Below are 24,393 nucleotides of genomic sequence, written 5' to 3'. Positions count from 1 at the left end.
AATGGCAAGAACCAGGTTTCCAGAGCCTCCATAACATTTAATTCCTGCAACACTTCAGAAGCCTAATTTTATTATCCTCATCCTATAGAAAGGAAAATGAGGTTGAGTGAAGTAAAGAAACTTGCCCAAGATCACAGTGACAGAGCTGGAATTTACACCAAAGTCAATCTGATCCTTTGAAATCTGTCTTTAACCACCATGTGAATAAAAGCATCTCTTTTGTCTTTTTTATGTTCCCTGTTCCATATTAGCCAGAGCTAGGTAGCCAGTACAGCAAGCTCCAATGTTTGAGGGTAAGGACTTGTCTTAGGTGTAAGGAGTGGTTTTATTGAACCCTTGGATGCTACTTGTAAACATTTTCCAGTGTCCTCTAACTTGGGGTTAGGGAGTGAATGCTACCATTTATGGAGTTTCTCAAATGGTTTGCATTTATTTGCTTATGTATAGTTTACAAATATTCTTCTTCCTCATCTCATTCATAATTAACTAATAATGTTGGAATTATGCAGAGATTCTTGTTTTTAACTTTTTTAGTTGTGAGAAAAGCTCACAGAGTTTGTTTCTGGTTGCTTATGACCTTTATTTGCCCAGCTTCTTGGGACGATCCAGAATTTGATTTGAAGTATTGAGGCTGCCAGTCTCACCTTCTTGCCTCTGTTAGAGGCAGTTACCCAGGGCTCAGGATTTCTGAATGAGTTCTGAATCAGAAACAAGCACACACCTCATGCATGCACGAACATCCTTCCTTTTCAGGTTTGGAGTGTGGTTTCTTTTATATTATTGGGGTATTTCTTCCTTAGACATGCCAATTTTGCTTCTGTCCTAAAAACCTGTAGTGCTGCTGCTGTTCTGGGACAGCACTGAATACAGAGTTCCCCAGAAGGCAACCGCTCTATGAGGTCCCATCAAAATTCCACTAGGAACGATGCAAATGAATGCAGTCCAATCTTAAAACCATTATAGTTGGTATATTGCTATAAAGGATTGAAACACCGCAAATCTTAGTGCTAATTATTTATATGTGAAGGTTAGAAAGCTGAGCCCAAACTTCAATCAGATCTTTTCACAGGTGAAGCATTCAGCCACTCACTTTTGCTTCTATTGACGACACAAATGATTTGAGTTTTGAAAAATGAAATATTTTAGCCACCATTTCACTGCCAGCTTCATTAAATTGTCAACAATTATGAGAAATATTGTTCAACAAAAGCAATGAAATGAGAGCCCTTGTTAAGATAATATAAATATTTTTAAGGAGGTAAATTTGAGTAGCAAGACAGAAAGAAACTTCTTATAAAAAGGGCAATTTATATCAGTGACTCTCCCATTAGGGGCCAGCCCATAGTTTAGTAAAGCACATTCTTCACTAGGTGAGAGCCAAGGGTATTGGCAGCAATCACCACATGAAATGAAGCATAACTCATAGTTTGATTTATCTGTATAGCAAATTGAACACCCAGATAAATAAACACAATTAAAAAATTGAGAAATATTGATATAAATCACCAGATTTTCCAGTAAAGGTAGCCCTTGTTTCCCCCCAAAAATCAAATGAGTTTTTTCTATAAGTGCTTTATTTTTATATTCTGTATGAAAACATCAATAATTAAACCCCTTTGTTCTAAGCCAGAAACACTGTAAAACTACCATTAAACAAGGCAGTATGCCTTACAAGAAAGACATAAAATGTCCAAGGGATATTTAGAACATTTTAGTTCTTAAAGTTTCAACATGAGAAATGTTGACCACACACTGTGAAATCATTTCAATAAATAACAACTGACATTCATCTAAACAGTTACAAAACAGATGTGCACATACATTCCCCTGCCTTCACAATGATCTCATTGGCCATTTGCTTGGATCCGCCAGCCTCTATCACAGTGGCTGGCATGTTGCAGGCTCCTCAGAAATATTAACATAATGACTGGAGAACATTTGAAAACATTCTACCTTCAAATTAAATATGAATCCAGATTGAACTAACTTGGGGTTGACATTTCAAAAAGAATGAATATAATAGGACAGTGTGCAGGTAGAGTTAATCATACCCTTAATTATTTTACACCTAAAATATTAACATAGAATCTTCAAAACTAATGAATAAATAAATAAATAGAAAACTTCTCCTAAGCGATGCTCAAACATATTAGGCACAATCCAGGTGGCCTCTGCAGCTGTGTCTCTCTTTCCTCTTCTGTTCCTATAAGGGCAGGGCCTCCTTCAGGAACAGCCACCAGTGAGCTTCCTCCTCCCTTCTGGTCAGTTGGATTTGTCACTGCAATGAGAAAATGGGTGCCCTGAGTAGGTGCTCGGGAAAGCTGATTGCACAACACTCTTCTCCTGCCCTGCTCCTCCAGCCTCTAGAGTTTTCCGAATGCAGTTTTCCCAGCCTGGCAACCAAGTGGCTACTGCCTATGACAGCTGTGCTGTGTGGCAGGGACCTCTAAGCTTGGGATGCTCTTTTAGGAATGGGGGTGGGGTGGGGCGGTGGTCTCCACTGTACTATTGGATTAAAAACAGCCAGAACCTGTTGCTGTTTGTCATACTGGGCCTCAAATGAAGGCAGTTTTACCTACATTCATTGGAACGAAGGAGGAACCAGGGTGGGGACGCCAGGCATTGGGAATATCCTCTGGCACCAGAGCAGTAATTATCGTAAAGGAAACCTTAATTGTGAAAACAATAATCCCAATTTCTAGTCCTTCAACTAACCCCTGGGTTTTCCTGATTTTATTTTTAGGGGGCACATGCCAGTATTTCTGACCAACGGCTCCAGTCGCCTGTGTACATGGAAACCATAACTCACCTGTTCAGCATCTTTTCGATGATTTTCTTAACTATGGGGGATGCAGGATTGAGGCAAGCTTTCCGCCCATTCTTGAGTGTGGCTCTGCAGAGGGAAGGGAATCTCGTGAGGCAGGAGGTCGGGCTGGGGACAGGGTTGGGGCAGCAGGAGGGTCTGGGATCCCGGCGGTGGCAGAGGCAGCGCGGGGCGGGACTTACATGACTTCGGTTTGGGCGCAGTGGGGTCCGGGGGACTTCACGTTCACACTCTGGATGTTCTTGGGGTGAATTCCCTGCAGGGTCTGCAAGCACTGGCAGCGCAGTTCAGTGGCCACGGACGCTCCTAGGGAAGAAGAGACTCACTGACTGAGCGAGGCTGTCGGCGCTGGGCGCCTACCCCAGCGGCATCCGGCCCGGGGACCCCAGGGCGCCGGTACCCACCTGCTGCGCGCCGGCCGGCGGCTACCAGGAGCAGGAGCAGCAGTGCCACTCGCAGGAGCCGGGGATTGCTGGGGGCGGCGGAGAGAGCGGCGCGGGCCATGGGGCTCAGCAGGCGGGTCTGGCGGCTGTGAGAGGAGCGGAAGAGCTGGCGAGGAGGTGCCTGCGGCCCGGGCTCTGTGGCTCTCCGAGATCCGCGAACCCCTTTTATGCATGGTTGGGGCTGGAAAGCCTGGAGCCCCCGGGCCAGGGAAATTCCCGGAGTTCCAGATGGATCCCGAGTCCGGAAGGAAGGCGATGGCCCCGCCCCCAGCGTGGAGCGCTTGGGGTGCGGGTGGGGTGTGGGGGTCCACTGATGCAGCCCGCGCCTCGCCCTTCAGAGTAACTCCTGTGGACTCTGAGACTCTGGGATATTCTCCTTCTGCCCCAGATCCCTGGAGGGGGGCTGAGTGGCAGCCAGCGCTGAAGATACCACCTGAGAGGTGGGATCTTGGGTGCCTGGTGATCCCTGTGTGTGGGGCTGGGAACGGAGAAGGAGCTGGGGCGGATCCCTGAGAACCACCACAGAGAAGGCGCGACCTCTTTGGAGGAAGAGCGTTATGTCTCGGATTTGTGTCTGGAGGTTGAGAGAAATTAACAAGGTGCTGGGAGATAGGCTGGAGCTATATTATCCTCTCTGCCTCAGCCTTTCTTATTTTCAGTTTAGCCTATTTCACGTACATCTAACATCAATGCTGTCTGTGAAAGTACAGTCCATTACGTCAGATTCCAGAGAAGAATGTTCTGCTTGTTCCTTGTGTTGCATATTCTCTAACCACACTTAGAATACCTTGTTTACGTTTTCCATTTGGTGGCAACAGATTATCAGTGTCAAAAGCTGAATCCAGTGTTAGCGTCAGTGGAAGCCAGGGCTGTATAACATGAACTCTTCTTTCATATCCTGCATATCTTCCTTCTTCCCCGTAAAATGTTGGAACTTTCAAAATCCCCTGGAAATCTTTTCCCTGTAGGAGGGGTTCAGGTTTGATCCAGAAATACGGCACTGGTTGTCACTCCGGACCTCGGAGGGGCTGGGTCCGGCAGGCTCATGGGCTCACCATTCCTGGTTCTGTCTTTGGACTGCATAGCACATGACACCAGGGAGTGGGTACCTGGTGTGCAAGCACCCTTCCCACTGAAGCAGCAGACATGCATTCGGATGAAATAGGAACGCCGGATCCCACATAGAGTCACATTCCATTTACTATAGGACTTCCTGGTATTCAGTATTGGGCCCCCTTTCTAGAGAAACACACACATGTTGTTTTCTCTCAGGAATTTCAGTCATTTAACCTGGTAGCTTTATTACTTTTTTCTCCAGAAGTTCTAGAGAACTTATTTTTATTCATCATTAGGTTTTTAGAGGGTTTAAGTGTGATTCTCCAAGTGGGATTCAGAGCTCTCGGAGACATGGAGTAAGATGGGAGGAAGGGGAAAAAGCAGAGGCTTCTGCCCCAGGGGCAGATGTCTCCACAACAGAGTTCTACACAGCCCAGCTCAATAGGTAAGACCTGTGTTCCTAGCCAAGCAGAGAACACAGGCAAGGCTGCCACCTGCATTTAGTAGTGAAGCATCGCCTGCAGGTTGTTTAGCCTCTCCGTTTCTACCCCAAGGTGGTTTTGAGAAATGAGTCAACATTTGTAAGAGCCAGCATGGATTTAAGTGCCTTATAAATGTTTGTTAAATATTAGTTAAATAAAAAAAATGGAAATAGCGTTTTCCAACATTGCCTAAACAGAAACTCATCCTGATGTGAATTTATATATATATATAATGGAAAGGTTCACTCCCCAGTGTTTTTTACATTTAAAATTTTCTGTATCAGTTACTGCTACCCAACTACCCCTAATGTATACAACACCATATACAGCAGTATGAGTCTTGAATAAATCGAGGCAGGTCCTGGAAGACAGAATGTTCATATAAACACCAAAAGCTCAGTTTCCAAAATGCCCTTTTGGTTACTCAGGGGTACTGGTGCTCTCATTACAGTAATCTTAGTCAAGGGTAGAAAGGTGTGCTAGAATGCTGTTTCTTTAAAACAGACACTGTAGATAGTATATGTACTCCAGTCTTTTTCAATTATTTCTCTTTTCACATCTTCCTGATTACTTATATTTCTTAACAGAAAGAATAAATGAAAAAGCATTGACCCAATGGAGACCAAATACAGTGTCCCAAATATCTTCATCAGTTTCAAGCTGTAATCAATGCTGCAAACTTCTAAATCTAAATTTTTTTAAAAAGAAACTCAGTTGAGAATTTACAAAAATTGAAATAAAATTTTCTGTATCAGGCTTTCAGAAAGGAAGACAAATATGTACTCTACCACGAGGTACACTTAGATGAAATTTTATTTGTTACCGTTCAGACAGATCATTGGTTTATTTTGTAGTCCACCTTTCAATCACTTCATGTATATAAAAAGGGACTTTGAATGTAATAGTCTTCATCTTATTTATTGAAAAGATGTACTAAAGGAATGACTATTTTTTTTAAAAACTCTAGTATTTATCAATATGACTCTAAGGGAAAAATCAAGAAAATTACAGGAAGGTTCAAATTAGTAGTAAGGAATAGGAAATGACATATAATCTAAAGTTTATTAAGTGTGTGACTAGCTCATGCATAATTGAAAGTTTGAGTGATTACACCTCTTATTATCACTCTTTTTCTGGGATTTGATGGGAAACTGAAATTTCCAGAAACATGGAAATGATTCTTTAAAACTTGAAAAATGTATTGTTTTGTTTTCTAATTGTAGTTGTAATATATGCTCATTTTATAAAGTTTATACAAACCAAAAAGGCAAGAAGAGATTTTTCTTCTCTAATGTCTCTTCACTTTGTCTATGAAACAAACATTCACAGGTCACTGAATATTTGCTTTTTTTTCTTCAACAAAGGAGCTAAATTATAAGAGCTTACAGAATTCTGGTAAATAAAAAATATGCTGCTTCCTTGATTATGCTGCTGCATGCCAAGGGCAAATTGCTAAACCTCTACACCCGAGGCAAAGGGCAGAGCATTTATTTTCTGCTCTTCTAAGCAGTTTACAAATATTAACTCATTCAGTCTTCCAAACAAGCCTGTGCTTGTACTGATAACTACAGTATCAGTAGATATTGTTGTGTCTATGAGATTTTAAGTTGCGAATAAAGAAACTGTGGTGCAGAGAGGTTAAGTCACTTGCCTAAGGTCATACATCCTTGAGCCTGGAAATCAAAGTCAGATAAAATGGCATTTAACTATTATACTATGATAAAAACACTCTGTGATATATAATTAATACTTTCAAGAGTAGAATGATTTTAAAAAATCTGTTATTGCCCTAGTTGAATGGTTCAAATTTACATATTCTTAAATGAAAACACAGCAAAATGGTCATACATCTCCATAATTTTGTTTCACTAACAGCATATCTTTCCTGTGGCATTGAAATAGCTTGTTATATTTTCCTGAAGTACACAATTCTGAAAAATAAAATAGTAACTTTGCCATGAGAAAACCTGGTAAACTCGCCCTATACCAAATGAGGAAGATTTACGTCATCAGTGTGATGTCATGTGCATATCATGTACCCCCTTGATATGATGTCACAAGAACAGCATACCTCTTTGGTGCTCTTTCAAAAATTAATAGCCCAAGTCTAATCATGAGAAAAGCATGCTTCAAACCTAAATCAAAGAATCTTAAATGGCTGAGTGGTACTCTTCAAAATTGTCAATGTCATGAAAAATAAGGGCAGATTGAAGAACCATCACAGTCCAGAGGAAATTATGGAGACATGACAATTCACTGCAGTGTGGTACTTTGGTTTGCATTCTGAAACAGAAAGAGGATGTTAATGGAAAAACTGGCAAAACCCAAATAAAATCTGGAGTTCCGTTAAAAGTAATGTGTCAGTGGTGGTTTCTTAGCTTTGACGAATATACCATGATATTGTAAAATGTTCACTTTAAAGGAAAGTGGGTGAAAGATACACAGATACTGTATTAACTTTGCAACTTTTATAAACTTAAAATTATTTCAAAATAATTTTTTTTATTTTTTAGTTTCTTTTTTTAAAATAGTTTATTTTTTAAAAAGTTTCTCTTTCTGAATTCATTTAGAATGCCACCAAAATTAAATGGCCATGCGTGTTTCATCTGCTAGCTTTTAGAGAGGAAACTGAATTTTCGTTTAGTGCCTGTTTGTTCAAATATGAAAATCCAAAATATCTACTGCCGAGTTTGGACACTTCATCATGTTTCATAGGATTAAATAGTTTGCCTTCATCATTAATCATGCTGCCCAAATCTCTCATCTAGTTCTGGTAACTGGAGAAAAATACAAGTGTTTCTGCTGTAATCATCTCAGGACCCAACCCAAAACTGACGCAATGAGAGCGCTCAGGGGGAGCAGAGCTCCACAGGAGCTGCCAAGAGAATGAAGCGAATTAAGCATGTCAAGAAGCAGTGGGCATCCGCAGATTAGACAGAACTTGACTCAGGAAAATTTTCATCAAAATCACATTTTGTGTAAATGAATTGGAATGGAAAGAATTTTTTGTTGTTATTTCCTCCTTAATATGCCACTTGTATCAATGAAATCCGCGTAAACCAAAATTCAAAATTTATAAGCACAGGAATGCTGTAGCCTGGAAAAATAAACAAATTCATTGTCTTGTTGGAACAAATGTTCCTCCAAGCTAATTTTTTTCAAGAGTTGAATGACGGGATTTTACGCAGTCTTTAAACGTATGCAAGCAACAATTCTTAAAGAAATGGAGGAAACTTTAAAAATGGAAGCTTTGGTAGCTAAATTCCATTTTGCCTGGAATCACTATGGAAACTTTCATAATTAGCAGTCAAATCTGGGAGCTCATGTTTCCTAGACCTGTTTGTCTGTCATTGCTGTAGCACTCTGCTGCCTGCAGATGTCACCTGGCAGCTCCCTGCCTCAGCTGCATCAGGTATTTTTCACTCACTAGCCCAATGTTTCTCTGTTGCTGCCATGTAACATCCCTTTCGCAGGAGAAACCAGAGGCAAAAGATACATGTTTTCCCATTTTTCATGCTTTGGGCAGACATTCTACATCATTTCTCAGAGGATATCCAGTAGGATTGAACCCCAGTTGCCCATGTCCTCTTTTCCTATTTTACTCTTTCCTGTTCTTGAGTCCTCTGTGTTGGGAACATTTCCCCAAATCAATTACATGCATGGCAAGCCCATGACTCAAGCTCTGTATTTTAGGGGAGCCTAAATAGAGGCATTGCTCCATCCTGAGAAGTGACCATGCTCAAGGCAGGCAGGAACTGGTGGGGCAGCTCTCCTCTGCCCCTACTTGCCTTAGGAACTCTTGTCCCTCACACCTGCTGTACCTATTTCTCTATACTCATCTCTTCCAATGTAATGACTCTGGCTCTGAGCGGAGAAGAATAAAGATGTGTGAATATGATGTTAGATTTCTGGATCAGTTCACCCCCAAAGTACAAGGGCATAGTGGGTGCTAGAGTTAAGTTCAGCCTCTCTATTCAGTCTTCCAAAGACTGCTTGTCTGGCACCCCCTTCTCGGAACACCCCCTCGATTACCAGCTCTTAGTCTGTAGGGTTCAGGTAGGATAACCCATCTCTCAGTTCCTTCCTGTATGCCACCCCCAGCCCTAACCCTGCTGATTAATTCAGATGTGGACAAGTGACCATAGCCTGGCTATATTAGAAATAGTTCCTAGAATTTTTGCTGGAACGAATGAAAAGGAGGTTCTGAATTCTCACTGGGATTGCAAAACTGGTAAAATGAGGGCCTGGAATTTTGTAATGCTTGGAGAGAACCTGCCTGAGAGTGAATTTGGCCCAGAGAAAAGCAAAGGTAAGACATGAAGGGGACCATCTAAGTATATGTATGGACACCTAGGTCCTCCAGCTGGCTCTGATTTATTTATGAACTTCTCAGTTATGTAGGCCAGCAGATTTTCTTTCTTTTCTTTTTTTTTAAGATGGTATAAATTAGATGTCTGTCTCTTGCCAGTGAAATAGTCTTGCCTAATACCACCCATCTTCCACACTTCTGCTACAGACAACTTTCCTACATAGTTGCTCTAGTTACTTTATTGTTAATGCATCTGTCCATTCATCCATTCAAAATTTATCTACCACTCATAATCCAGGAACTAAATTGGGCTCTAAATTGGATTACAAAGAGGGAAAAGAAGACTCTGCTTCAACTGAACTCACATCTACAGAGTGGCACAGAAAGATATGGCATTGTGTGGAGGTTCAAGACACTCAGCTGTGTGCAGAGTTTTGTGGGCACTCACAGGAGGTGAACATCTGACCCTTTTTCTTGGAAGGGTGGGAGCTTCCAGAGAAAACTTTCTGGTAGAGGGTGCTACCTAAGGTGAGTTGGGAAGGGACCCACTTCAGAAGAGGCAGACCAAACAAGCAAAGGAATGGAAACTGGCAACAGTGTGGTGTGACCTGAAAACAAAAATCAGCCGTTTATTTTTTTAACACAGAATTTAATATTTAGATTGATCCAGCAGAAGGATAGGCAGAGCCCAGTCACTGAAGGCTCCTGTTTATCAATCAAGGACCATTTCAAATGTCACTTCCATTAAAATCCCATCTTTCCTTCCAAAGGGTTATCTTGGTCTTTGGATACAAATCACATTGTGGGGAGCATTGATTTACATACTCCCGTACTGGATTGTGTATTCTGCAAGGAAAGCTATCATATCTCATTCCTGTTTGCATCCACCAGACTCTAAAATTCTCTCACACCAGTGGTTTTCCTAGGGACCCATCAAAAACTATGAATATCTGGTCTTGAAAGTTCACGGGAAGCTTTGTGCCAGGACTCTGGAAAAAGAAGATGTAAACATGAAGATAAGTTTTTAAACAGGGAGTTAGAAGGAGCTAGAAGAAAAAGTCTCTAAAATGAGTCTGGTTCATGCTAAGCACTCAACAAATGTTTGCTGACATAATGCATGAGTCAATGGTTTCAGGTCACTGTTTTAAAACTAAAATATCCTTAAGTCAGGATATGTGGAAGCTTCCCTTGATAGACTGTGGAATTTCCTTAGTTTCTTTTGCCTATTTTGACTTTTCAGGACCAGAATAAAAGATGCCAGTGGACATTTAATGAAACCAGATATGACAGTTGGGTCAGAGCCACAGTTTGAATTCTATAGTAAGAGCTAGAAAAGGGGATCCCCTACCTGGGAAAGCCAGAGTAATGAGTCTGAACCAAAGTCCTTACAAAGCTCTGATGCCCAGGTCTGCCAATACATTTAAAGAGACAGATGGGACCTGCATCCAAAGCCAGAGGGCTTGAGCTCTCCCAGGTGTGGAATAGAAGGGGAACAATGTTAGGAATAAGGCCAGGGAGGTCCTCGTCACAGATGGAGCTGGATTATCTGTGTTTGGTTTATAGATCATTTGCCTTAGGGCTGATAGAACAATCCAGGTCATTACAGGTTCATGATCTAGGCAGTAAGTGAGTAGATAATAGCTATTCTTCCCACACATTTTAAAATTCATCTGCGTGTAAAAGGCACAGTGATAAGTTTAGTAGAAGAGGAAAAGTTGGATAAAATATGAATTCTAATGTAAAATTCTTTGTTTAGCCTGACTACTTTCTCTTGCAATGCTATATTATTTGTTTTTCTGTTCCTGGCATGATAATCTGATGTTATGATTAGTCTACAGATACTTAAAATCATTCAGGTAACACTGAGAATCATTTGATATATTAGCTTTGCCAGATTTTTTTTTGGAGGGGTGGTTATTGTTTTTATATTTTTTGTTTTTGTTTTTTTGTTTGTTTGTTTGTTTTGAGACAGAGTTTCACTCTTGTTGCCCAGGCTGGAATGCAATGGCATGATCTCGGCTACTGCAACCTCCGCCTCCCAGGTTCAAGTGATTCTCCTACCTCAGCCTCCCGAGTAGCTAGGATTGCAGGCATGTACCACCACACTTGGCTAATTTTTTTATGTTTTTAGGAGAGACGGGATTTCTCCATAGTGGTCAGGCTGTTCTCGAACTCCCAACCTCAGGTGATCCGCCCGCCACAGCCTCCCAAAGTTCTGGGATTATAGGCGTGAGCCACCATGCCCGGCCGGTTATTGTTTTTTAAAAAGGTTTTTATAAATCTTTTTGCATCTCTGTTTTCTTTAAGATTGTTTTCTGACCTATCTGGAAGTGGTATTCACCAAGTAATGACATCATGAGCATATATTTATTAAAAAAAAAAGAATTACAGGATTGCAAAGGATAAGGAAATGAAAAGTTTCTCTTGGAAATAATTATGCAAGAAATTTGTTTTGGAGAAGAAAACGTTATTATGACTTTGTCATTCTGAAAACAAAATTTAGGAAATTGAAGGATGAACATATAAACCACAAATGAAAATAGCATACATAGCATAAAAAAGCAGATTTCAGCAAAGAAAAGTTTGAATCATCATGAGAACTTATGTTAACATCTTGTCCATAGTATTTTCCAACATTCATTATCCTTCAATTTTTTGGTAAGAAATATTTGTGTTTTCCTTTTTACCTTCTTGATCAGTCCATTTACTTAGGTAATCTTTGAAACAGACTTTCCTGAACAATACTGATTTCAAAGAGGTTGCTCTACTGGTGTGTGACTGAGCTAGTTCCTTGATTGACATTTCTAGTTAATTAAGTAAGTAGTTAATTAAGGACACTAAAGAAATACAAGATCTAATTAGATATGGTGGGTATTATAGTGAAAGAGGAGGAACAAGGGCTTGGTTGTGTGTAATTTACCATCTGTATGTTGTACATTGAAGCAAACATCTATAATAAAATAATGTTTAATATGTCTATATCATAGCATCTGTGTATGATGAGAGCACGTGAATAGACAGATGAGGGGAACTCTTAACAGAGTCCCTAATAGTTACAAATGTGACTCTAATTAAAACATCAAACAAATCACTGATGAGGCAGATAGTATGGGTGTGTTATAATGTCTATGAATAACTTGGCGAGATCAGTGAGCCTAACAAGATCGAGAGCTGGGAAAACGGTGTCTTTCTTTAATTTTCAACTAACTTTCTGTTGGCTGAGTAGCTTATCCTTAGCACCCAACTGCACCATTACTTCACAGCACTAACTGCAGATTTATTCTTCTCCAAGTAGTTAATATTTGACACACATTTACTTAACACCTACTCTATCAGGCATTTTTCTGAAATCCAGAATGAAGAGATGGAATAGGCTTAATCTTTATTCTCTGATTTAAAGTAGGAAAATAGATAAAGGAATAATTCCAGTGAAGCTTAATAGTTATTCTGATGGAGGCGTGTGTAAATTGCTTTATTGCTTATTTCCTAACATTCCCTATAGCTATCCCTAGAATTACTGAGAAAAGAAAACTGCTTCTCCAACACAGCTGATAAGTAAGAGCTGGCTGTTCCAACTCTGTTCTGACTGCTCTGTTTCAAGTTGGATTGCCTCTCACCACAAATGCTGAATAGTGACATAATCCTCATGTTGTGCCTGCTTCAGTGAAGAAGTAAATACTTGGCAAATTTAAGTCTAAAGTTTATTTTTTCTTGTTTTCTTTCCTGGAAAAATAGCTAAGCCAGCCTCCTGTATAAATATACAGTACACTAGATGTCCTGTATATTTTATAATCTTACAGATATGCTGGCTGACAAACATTGTGGTTTTGTTATTTAATTTTCTTTTAGTTGTTATCAGGAAAATACTACTTGTGTCTGTCATGCTAAATTTTTTCTTAACTAGCTGTCTGCACCCAAGCTTTGGTTGTGGTTCTGAGCAAGGGTTCTGGCTTATTGGCTGTATTCTTAAAGAGTTGGTTGCTAGCTCAGGGATCGTGGCTTCTGCTGGAAATGTTATGTTCCCTGAGAGTAGAACTCCAAGGAAAGGAAAGGAAACATTTATTTACTAGGCTTCAATTCTGAGTAAGAACCCATACTGGATCCTATTATAAGTGTGACTTAATCCTTTTCAGTACCCTGTGTGGTGGGCTTTATTGTCCTTGTTTTGGAATAAGGGAACTGAGGAGATCCAGGGTCACACAGAGTCAAAGCTGAGATACAACCCAAACTGTCTTTCTCAAAAGCCCACTGGGCTAATGCCAGCATCTACAGGAATAATAAGGAAAAAACCCATATAGGAAGAAGAATTTTATATAACAGCTAGTTAAGACCACTGAGTGTGAATATGCTGCTTTTATTTGAGCCCTCCTAGAAATCGATGTGTTTTCTGTTCTTAACCCAATTTACATTTGGGACCAAGCTAGGAAGTACACGTCTGAAGCAGATGGTCAGGAAATATAAATGGTAGCCCAAGCTGAAAAGGACCTAGAGTCTCAACAATCCCGACAACATCCTATTTGGTGTGACATCTTTACCACAGAAGCTGTTTTTCATGGGTTTCCTCGAGACTCCAACCCCAGGTGAGGGATGGTGACTGAGATTGAAGGAACACTATAGACCAGGAGATTTAACTTTTCAGCTAGGCTTTAGTATCCTGCCCCTAATGGCTCTTCAAGCATTTTATCTGGAGTGTGGAATCCAATATAGACCGTCACAACTTAACTCTTTAATCAAAGAACTGGAGGAGTGTTTTTAAACTACACATCATGGTACATCAGTAGGTTATGAAATCACTTTATAGTGGTGTGGCCAACATCTTTTAAAAAATGGAATGTGGTAGGATAGAGTAGAATAGAACACAAAATATGAGGACACACAGTACAAAGCAAATATAAGTATTGCATTATGAACTTGTTTTATGTTTGTGTGAGTGTGCATGTATCTGTATGTGTGGAAATATATACATACATTCATACACACATACATATACACACAATGAATATAAGAATCATAGGATCTACATATATATATAAGTGAATGCTGGATCACATAAGTTAGCTATTCATTCTCTGGCCAAAGAAAACTAATTCTATTACACTGGACTTGGTTTCCTATTTGTAAAATTGGGACAGGAATGCTCCCTAAGTGCTTGCAATGCACTTAAGTAATTACTAAGTGTTTTCTTTATGATTGTGTACAAATAATTGATACTTTATTGAAAATTAGCAGTTCAACTTATAACCATGTCAAATGATAATATGTCCAAAAAGAAAAAGAACATTGAGTGGCAAAATTACAAGTTTTAAAAAATAGTTTCTATTCTTTTGCCTCTGTTTTCTGTTACTTAGAGTGAAGATGCATTGTCTTTTACAATGAGAAAAATATGAATATGTATTTAAAAACAAAGAAGTCTTCAATATCCTATGCATTACAGAGGAAATTATTTTACCACAAAGGTCTTAGAAGGAAAAAAAGCAATAATAAAAATGCAGAACAACTTGCAAGGTCAAAATGTCCTTTGATGGTTTTGTTTCATTGATAGACACCATGACTATGTGGTAAGTCCCTAGTTTGTGGACATTTTATGCTGACTGCCTCCATCTAGAGGGGAGTTTAAGTGCACTGAATCTTTATTACTCCATGAATGTTGAAACAACAACAGGGAGTTGCTGTGTCGCTTGGGATTTTCCAAGGAGCAAAGCCCTCTCCCCATGCCCATGCAGATAAAGGCAGTAACTTAATACAGTTTGGATGTGCGTCCCCTCCAGATCTCATGTTGAAACGTGGCCCCCAGTGTTGGAAGTGGAGCCTAGTGGGAGGTGTTTGGGTCATGGGAGCAGATTTCTCATGCATGGCTTTGTGCCCTCCACACGGTAATGAATGAGTTCTCACTCTGTTACTTCACAAAACTGGCTATTTAAAGGAATCGGGCACCTCCTTCTCTCTTGCTCCCTTTCTCTCACTATGTGACACACTGTATTAGTCAGGGCTCTCTAGAGGGATAGAACTAATGGAATATGTGTGTGTGTGCATGTGTGTGTGTGTGTGTGTGTATTCCATATATATTCAACAATCCAGACAACATCCGATTTGGTGTGGCATCTTTACCACAGAAGCTGTTGTTCATGGTTTTCCTCGAGACTCCAACCCCAGGTCAGGGATGGAGACTGAGATTAAAGGAACATTGTAGTCCAGAAGATTTAACTTTCCAGCTGGGCTGGAAAAAATATATACATATATATACACAGGGGAGTTTATTAAGTATTAACTCACACGATCACAAGGTCCCACAATAGGCTGTCTGCAAGCTGAGGAGGAAGGAGAGGCAGTCCGAGCCCCCAAACTGAAGGACTTGGAGTCCAATATTTGAGGGCAGGAGGCATCCAGCATGGGAGGAAGATGTGGGCTGGGAGGCTACACCAGTTTCTCTTTTCACATTTTTTTTGCCTGCTTATATACTAGCCGCACTGGCAGCTGATTAGATTGTGCCCACCAAGATTAAGAGTGGGTCTGCCTTTCCCAGCCCACTGATTCAAATGTTAATCTTCCTTGGCCACACCCTCACAGACATGTGAAGAATCAATACTTTGTATCCTTCAATCCAATCAAGTTGACACTCAGTATTAACCATCACAAATGCCTGCTCCCCCTTTGCCTTCCACCATGAGTAAAAGCTTCCTGAGGCCTCACCAGAAGCTGAGCAGACATTGGTGTCATGCTTGTACAGACTGCAGAACTGTGAGCCAAATAAGCTTCTTTTTTTTTAATTTAATAAATTACCTCAGGTATTCCATTATAGCAATGCAAAACAGATTAATACATGACTCAAAAGTGTTCTCAGGACAGTTAGACCAAAGTCATTCTGAAGCAAGAATGTATGAGGCACCAACATTCCAGGATTGTTTGACTTGGAAAATTTTGTTTTGCTTTTTTGACCCTTTAAATTCACATCAACAAATTATTAAATAAAGCTAAGTATGCTGTTTGAGACAGGCAACAAAAAGGAAAGCAGCAAAAACAAAATCACACCACACACATCTGATTTCCAGTATTTTCTCCTTCAAAGTTCATTTGTTTTGAACAATTTCATTGCTATTGCAATTTTTTTTTGCTACCTATTACAAAAAAAAAAAAAAAGCCCTCTGTTAAATTCCTTACTCAGGCCAGGCGCAGTGGCTCATGCTTGTAATCCAAGCACTTTGGGAGGCTGAGGCCGGTGGATCACTTGAGGCCAGGAGTTTGAGACCAACCTGTCTCTACTAAAAATACAAAAATTAGCTGGGCTTGGTGGCACTTGCCTATAATCCCAGCTACACAGGAGGCTGAGGCATGAGAATCACTTGAACCTGGGTGGCAGAGGTTGCTGGACAACAGAGTGAGACACTGTCTTACAAAAAAATAAAAAATAAAAAATTCTTACTCAACACTCCAGACTAACTGGAATGGTACATTAAGAGAAATATTGATACCGGTAATATAATACTATAACACAATTAATCGCTGTTAATTTTTAAGCTCAGACTGTATATAAGGAACTGTGCCAAATGTTTTGCATGCATCCTCTATTTAGTCCTTAAGATAATCAATCCATAAAGTTAGACACTCATAATGTCCTCATTTCACACATATGAAAACTACGGCACAGAGGGAAAGTGAGTGTAGCGCAGCCTGGGATGCCAGGTTAAGGACTTCGGACCTTGAATATTTTATTCAGGGAAATGAAATATTTGGGTTTTGGAAAGATAGTTTGGGTGGTAGTACATACGTTATACTGAAGATAAAAAACACTAAGTGGGCAAAAACTGGTTGGGAGACCCTTGTTCATTCTCTCTCCCCATAGATACTCCAACCCTGCAGTGCTATGAACTGTTGTACAAACATGCAAATGACTTAAAATGATCTTGTGTCTTTCTACTTGTTATTTATCTTGAGGCAGTTCCAGTCTTCCCATTGCCCGCCTGCCCCCCCTCCCCCGCCAAAAAATTCCTACTCCACCTTCAACAGCTAGTTCATGGAATTCGCTAACATGCCACTTTCCTGTGTGAAAGACAGCACAATGTGAAAGCAAGAGCAGGAAGTCGGGAGTCAGAATGATCTGCTCAGCCTCTGAACAAGCTGTGTCCTTCCCAAGACTGTCACCTCATCTCTATAATAGGAATAATACTAATTTGCAATGTGGATGTGGAAATTTTAGATGATATTCACAAGTCTCTATAATTGTTTATTTTAATCAATTTGTCATCCTAGGTACCTCCCTCCCTTCCAGCCCACCACAGAGATTGAACTGTACCATCTGTATTTTATCATAGATCTTAATCCTATCTGTACACATTGTCACATTAGGTTAAAATTGCACTAGCTCATGAACAAGGGTCTGTAGCTTTCTCCTGCCTCAAGTAGGTCCTGCCTTCTGGTCCATGGTGGTAGGCTGAATAATGCCCCCCACCCCTGAGATCCTTGTGTTCTACTCTCTGGACACTATGAATGTGTTGCTTAACATGGCAAAATATATATATATATATCTTTGCAGATGTATTAGAGAACTTGAGTTGGAAAGCATTTCTGAATCATCCAAGTGAGCCCAATGTATTCACACGCCTCCTTATGAGAGGTAGGCCGGATATAAAAGGTAGAAGAGTCAGTGGAGACAGAGGAGAAGTAGAGGTTGGAGTGATGCAGGTTGAAGACTGGAGAAAGGGCTATGAGGCAAGGAATGCTGGTGAAAAAGGAGAGGAAGTAGATTCTCTTCTAGAGCCTTCAGAAGGAATACAGCTCTGAGGACAGCTTGAGTTTAACCTTTAAGACTTACTTTGGACTTGAGACCCCTAGAATTACAAGACAATAAATTTTGTGTTGGTTAAGCCACTGAGTTTGTGGTAATTTCTTAGAGAAGCAACAGGAAACTAATATGCCCACATTATAACACCTTCATTTCTCCCCAGTGTAGAGCAATGTCTTCCTAAAGGATGAATGAAAATATTACCTCACACTTCTCTTAGTTCCCAGAATCTTAATATCACCAATGTTAAGGAATTTGTGGGGATAAAAGCAGAGTGTTGCTTATTTACTTCATTGAAAAAAAGAAAAGCTGTCGAGTAATGCTTAAGAGCTACTAGTATTTATTGGCAAGCTAATTGTAACATTCAAGGTAAATATGTAGCTATAAAGTACTGCAATCACATAAATGAACAAATATGTATCAGCTAACATATAACACTGAACAAAATCAGTCTTTATTAAACCAAGCCTTCCTTCATAATGCTTTTTGCTTAAAATTCTGGAAATTTTAAAATATGAAATTGTGATGTGTCAGCATTATTTTTGCAGTATTATTAAGAAATAGATTGACTATACCACAACTTGATTTATTTTGTTAATATAATATAAGAAGGATAATACAAACATCAGAAGATTCTTTCACAGTTAGATTGAAAGTGCACACTTAGGCAGCTAGTAGCTAACTCTCCAAATGTTTCTTAATTATTTTCCTGTACAGCAGGGCTTGCAGATCCAGGCAAATTTTCCTCCCATTCTTCAGCGTGGCTCTGGCAGGGAAAAGAGAAGAGATGTGCCTTTCAGTCCTTGGGTTTGCAAATGACATTAGAAGGGGGAGGGATGGGCAGAGGAGGCACGGAGCGGGAGCGCTGACTGATGCAGTGCGAGGACTCACATGAGTTGGGCAGTGGGGCAGTGGGGTCCGGCCTTGATCACCTCCAGGCTGGTGATGTGCCTGGGACGGACCTGGGAGGTGGTCTTCACACACAGGCACTGCAGGTCCCCATCTTCTTCAGCTTCAGCTGAGGGGGAAAGGGAGGGAGTAAGAGAGGAGGAGGGGTGGGAGTTGTGACTCTCTGAGTAGCCAGAGGTACTTTAGGGAACTTTTCCACTACCTTCAGCTTTCTTTTCCTTAGCCGTAAATCAGACCTCTCTCAGACAGAGGTTGTGCTGATCAGGTGGCGAGGTGCACGTGCAGTGCCTGGCGCTGTACCCGCAGACTCAGCACGCGCGCAATAAGTGCAGCTGCGATCATGATCCTAGAGGATTCCTCCCCAGCCCCAGGGCTTCCCGGACTCCCCCTCGCCACTGCTGGCCCTCCCAGCCTGGTTTCTGCTCTCACCTCTGGCGAAGGCGACCACAACTGGCAGGAGCAGCAATGCCAAGAACAGCATCTCCGGGCGGGAGGCGCGGGTGGCGCGGGACCTGGCTGCGGAGCTCATGTTGCAGCCGAGGTTCCAGCAGGATCCCAGTGCGCAGGGAAAGTTGGGCTGGGGTTCTGCAGGCAGTGACTCCTGGCCTCACCAGCCTTCTTTTATCCCCCGTCCCTGTCCTTCCAGTCCGGAAGCCTGGGGTGGACAGCGAGGAACTGTGGTGTAGGAGCTAAGACACTGCTATGAAGACTCAGACTCTGGCCAGCCAAGATTACAAAACAAAAGGCTGGGGGCAGCTGCCTCGGCTAGGAGGTGGTACAAAGATGCATACCTCCAACCTCAGTTTATATACACTTACATTTGTGGAGTTAGAAACACTACTTGCATCTTAGAAGAGAAATATTTTCTGTGTTGTATCATAGTAGAGTTCTCTGTAGTCACCATGCAACTTACACAGCAGGTGGCTTCAGGACCCAGACAGTTCTTGTTTCCTTCTCAACTCAAGAACTGCCCATATGCTCCTAACTTCAGTCTTGATTACCATTGAGTTTGACGGCTGTGTGTTTGAAGAGTGTGCTATTTGCAATTGTTTTCTAATACTAATAAGTTTAATTTGGTCTCTAGGTGATGACTCTTCCGAATTTCACCTGAATGTGGAAAACTTCCCTAGTCTCTGGATGAGATTTGCCAGGCTCCACCAACAATCACCCAGTATACCGTAGGATGCAAGATCTATTTCCCGTTACTCTCAGAAAAATTGCAGAAGTAATATTTGAATGCATTATTTTTATAAAAACTTAGCTCCTGGATGTTTCTTCATTGTTTCAATCCTGAATAATAGTCCAGAAGAGAGGACAAGGAGAGTTTGCCAGGCCATGTCTCCCAGAGCCTGCTGTGTCTTCAGTCACTGCCAGTGACAGGGTGAGATGGGCTGCACTGTTGGCGGGGAGCAGCGATGCTCTCTGTGGGAGGATTCAGGGCATCTGGGAGTTGAGTGTGAGAATGATGGGAGGTGACAGTGAAGGGGATGCAACAGAATCCCACACGGGAAAGGGGAAGAGATCCATATCGACCGTTTTCTCTTCTCTAAAAAAGAATGACTTTGGCTCTTGATCAGGGCAAAGTACCCCCTCAACCCAAAGCCCAAGGTTCCCTGTCACACTGACTAACAGTGGTGAAGGGTGTCAGGGACCCACTGGATGGAACTAGCTGATATTCTAATGCTCAGCAAGCCTGCATTTTTGTAGGAATATGCAATTCTTTCTCCTACTCTCCCTACACCTGCCTATTCAGCTGGCTAAGACCTATTCATATTTCTGGTGTCAGCTTAAATATCACTTCCTCAGGTGGGCCTTCCTTGACAGCTATATATAATTGTGTTCCCTTGTTGTTCTATCTTGCAGAACTCTGTTCTTCCTATTTCTCACAGAATACACAAACATACACACACATATACTGTAGATATATATATATGTGTGTGTGTGTATCTGTGTATTTAAAAGTGTTTAAAATTGTTTTGTTTCTTAAATGGAAAACACTGTGACATTAGATATCATAACGTTTATCACTATTTCAATGTACTGGTAGGGACTCAATGCAAAGAAGCTACAGTAGTGAAGATAATGTGTTGAAAATGATGATGATGAGGCTTTGACTTGTTCCTATGTCTATTCAATTGGAGCAATTAGAGCATATAATTGGAACATACATCTATATTGACATGTGTCACATATGGTCGCAATTATTTGTCCACTTGTCTGCCTCTCCCACCAGATAGTGATCTCTTCAATAGCAATTCTCTGTGACTTATGTGCAGTCATGCACCACATAACAACGTTTTGGGCAGTAATAGACTGTATAAGTGATGATGATCCCATAAGACTATAGTGGAGCTAAAAAATTCCTATTGCCTTGTGACACCATAGCTGTTGTAAAATCATAGCAAGCCAATGTATTATTCATGTGTCTGTGGTAATGCTGGTGTAAACAAACTTACTGTGCTTCCAGTTGCATAAAAGTATATCACATACAATTATGTACAGTACATAAAAATTGATAATTATAATAAACAACACTGTTTCTGGTTTGTGTATTTACTATATTATACTCTTTAATCATTATTTTAGAGTGAACTCCTTCTCCTGCTAATGGAAGAAGAGTTAACTATGAATCAGCCTCTGGAAGGCCCTTCAGAAAATATTCCAGAAAAAGACATTGTTATTTTAGAAGATGACCACTCCATGTGTCTTATTGCCCATGAGATAAGAAATGAATGTGGAAGACGGTGATTGATGATTCTGACCTTGTATAGGCAAATTTTTGTGTTGGAGTCTTAGTTTTCAATAAAAAAGTTTAAAAGGTGAAAAAATTAAAAATTAAAAAGCTTATAGAATGAGAATAGAAAAGAAAATATATATTTATATAGCTGCACAGTGTGTTTGTATTCTATGTGAAGTATTATTATAAAAGTGAAAAAGTTTAGAAAATTAACACATTTATAAAATAAAAATGTTACAGTAAGCTAAGGTTAATTTATCATTGAATAAAGAAAAATATTTTTTAGAAACTTAGTGTAGCCTAAGTGTACAGTGTTTATACAGCCTGCAGGATCGGACTGTAATGTCCTGGGCCTTCACATTCGCTGATCACTCACTCACTGACTCACCTAGAGCAACTTCCAGTCCTGCAAGCTCCATTCATGGCAAGTGCTCTCTACAGGTTTACCATTTTCTATTTGAGCATACTTCTACCGTACCTTTTCTATGTTTAAATATATTTAGGCATACAAATACTTATCATTGTGTTACATTTGCCTACAGTATTCAATACAGTAGCATACTGTACAGGTTTGTAGCTTAGGAGCAATAGGCCATAACATATGGCCTAGGTGTGTAGTAGGCTATACTAGGTTTTTGTAAGTACACTCTATGATGTTTACACAATGAAAACAATTGCCTAGTGATGCATTTCCCAGAGCGTATCCCCATCGTTAAGCAATGTTTGACTGTATTTTTAAACATCTGGTATACAACTCAATGGCTGTGGCAGAACATATTGTAATTCATACATTTCCATGGAACTGAAACTTAAGTTAACAGCGGAGAGAATAAATAAAAGGGATGGTTTTACATTTCAATGGGCAACATAGTAGGTCTGTACAACCTTACCTGGAGATTTCAATATTGGCAGCATACACGAATTCAGGCAGCAGCGAGTGGCAATTAAACTACCCTTTCTCTGCATCTAAATAGAATAACTCAATAACTTCACACAAAAATAAGAGATACCTGCATCTCACGAAGAATAAATGTAGTGCCAACACTGTGTTATGTCTCAGGAGCTGGCGTTGACAAGTTTCAGTGGTAAAACACTACAGATAGGAGTGAGATGCTTGAGCTACTTTGAATAATTGAGAAAAAAAACTAAGGAGAAGAATTGCAATTTGCATTTACTGCTTTATTACGTGTTTATTTATGTATAGTTTTGGCTAACTATTATTTAATATATACATTTATTTTATAGACAAAACACTTTAAGGTATTGAGCCTATGATGGTGAGGAGATAATAAGAGCATTCCTTAATAGCACAAAAGTTGTAAACTACATGCTTAGTACATGAGTACCTCCCCAAAGTCCACGTACAAGTTGGAATAGGTGAACTTATTTCTTCTCCTATAATCATTATAGTATACAGTATGTTATCTATGCAATAAATCCTATTTTGTGTGCCAATAATACTATGTTATATGTAATGTAATCTCCTCATTCGAGGAAGCAGAGTTAAGAAAAGTGGTGTGGTGCAGTATTAAGAGCTGAGTTTCAAATCCCCACTCTGTCACCTACTAAGTAATCTAATATGGGGGTAAGATTTTAAATTTCTTTCAATTTTCTTTTTTTTTTTTGTTCCAGAAAATACCATAGTTTTCTTTATAGAATATCTGGATATGTTTTCGTTATATATTGTTACTCTACTAGTGACAAATATGTTCACTTTAAAGTAAATAATCACAACTTACAAAACTTAACATTCAACAACTTTACTATTTTCAGCATTGGAAGGCTAAAATAAACATTAGAAAAAACTTTCAGAGAATGTTGTAAACAAGACATCCTAGCACATTGGAAAGCTCTATTATATCCCAAAAGAGTTTAACAAAAATTTATTGACAAAATATTCTATGCTGGGCTCTGTGTGAGTTCTTATATCATTGACCATTATAAAATCTGTTAATTATCATGGGCATGTCTAGTCTAACGGTAAAACCGAGCAAGAAAAATCAACAAAAATGTGTTTGGAAGGAGATTCTCAAATAAAGAGAGCAAAGCACTGTGCAATGGTTAGCCAGGAATTAGAGAGTAAACCATATACTATGTTGAAACTAGGCTTGCTTATTTTCATCTTCTTTCTGTCATCTTTTAACTAGCCTTCTCAGAATAAAATGTGATTTTTGAGAGAGAATGGAAACATACCTGAATTTTAATACAGTAAGAGTAGGTATCTTGGATAAAATAAGAATTCAAGAAAGTCAAGGTTTTAAAATCCTGCCCTTCCTGGGAGGTAAACAGGTTTGGCAGAAAGTGAACAGATTAAGCAGCTGACCCATCACCTTCCAACATTTTCTGGACTATCTTCTTGATTCTGGGAGCTTCTGGGTCCAGGTACATTTTCCTCCCATCTTTCAGCATGGCTCTGTAAGAGACAACAGAATTATCTGTTGAGAAACAGAAAACAATACAGATGGGGAAGGAGGTGAAGGTGTAGGGCTTTCCTGATGAAGCAATGACACAGAAGCAGGGACTTACATCACCTGGACTTTGTTGCAAGGGGCTCCTGACCTGACCACTTCCAAATGATGAATGTTGGTGATCCATCCTAGGTTAGCCCTAATTCCTGGCTAACCATTGCACAATGCTTTGCCCTCTTTATTTGAGAATCTACTTCCAAATACATTTTAATTGATTTTTCTTGCTCTACTCTACTGTTAAACTAGAAATGCCCATGAAAATTAACAGCAGATAAATGTGGATGTTTGGGATGATGTTGCTGGGATGAATTCCAGAGGTTGACTTCACACACACGCAGCACAGTTCAATGTACAAGTCACTGTCTACACATTCACGTGGAGTAGAA

The 24,393-nt window shown here is 40.1% G+C and overlaps 2 protein-coding genes across 2 annotated transcripts; both read right to left on the bottom strand.

Moving 5' to 3' along the window:
- Nucleotides 1-1,490: 1,490 nt before the first annotated feature.
- Nucleotides 1,491-3,439, bottom strand: CXCL1 (C-X-C motif chemokine ligand 1). Its single transcript, XM_004038813.5, has 4 exons — nt 3,229-3,439; nt 3,007-3,130; nt 2,810-2,893; nt 1,491-2,278 (listed from the first exon to the last, which is right to left on the bottom strand). Exons 1-4 carry the CDS (start codon nt 3,326-3,328, stop codon nt 2,263-2,265), a joined length of 324 nt encoding a protein of 107 aa, XP_004038861.1. The 5' UTR covers nt 3,329-3,439; the 3' UTR covers nt 1,491-2,262.
- Nucleotides 3,440-18,210: 14,771 nt separating this feature from the next.
- Nucleotides 18,211-19,398, bottom strand: PF4V1 (platelet factor 4 variant 1). Its single transcript, XM_004038812.4, has 3 exons — nt 19,232-19,398; nt 18,785-18,911; nt 18,211-18,659 (listed from the first exon to the last, which is right to left on the bottom strand). The coding sequence occupies exons 1-3, from the start codon at nt 19,329-19,331 to the stop codon at nt 18,572-18,574; spliced, it is 315 nt and encodes a 104-aa protein (XP_004038860.1). The 5' UTR covers nt 19,332-19,398; the 3' UTR covers nt 18,211-18,571.
- Nucleotides 19,399-24,393: the final 4,995 nt, after the last annotated feature.

Source organism: Gorilla gorilla, chromosome 3, assembly GCF_029281585.2.
Source record: "Gorilla gorilla gorilla isolate KB3781 chromosome 3, NHGRI_mGorGor1-v2.1_pri, whole genome shotgun sequence".
NCBI classification, from domain to species: Eukaryota; Metazoa; Chordata; class Mammalia; order Primates; family Hominidae; genus Gorilla; species Gorilla gorilla.
This window is presented reverse-complemented; position numbering and strand designations above follow the sequence as displayed.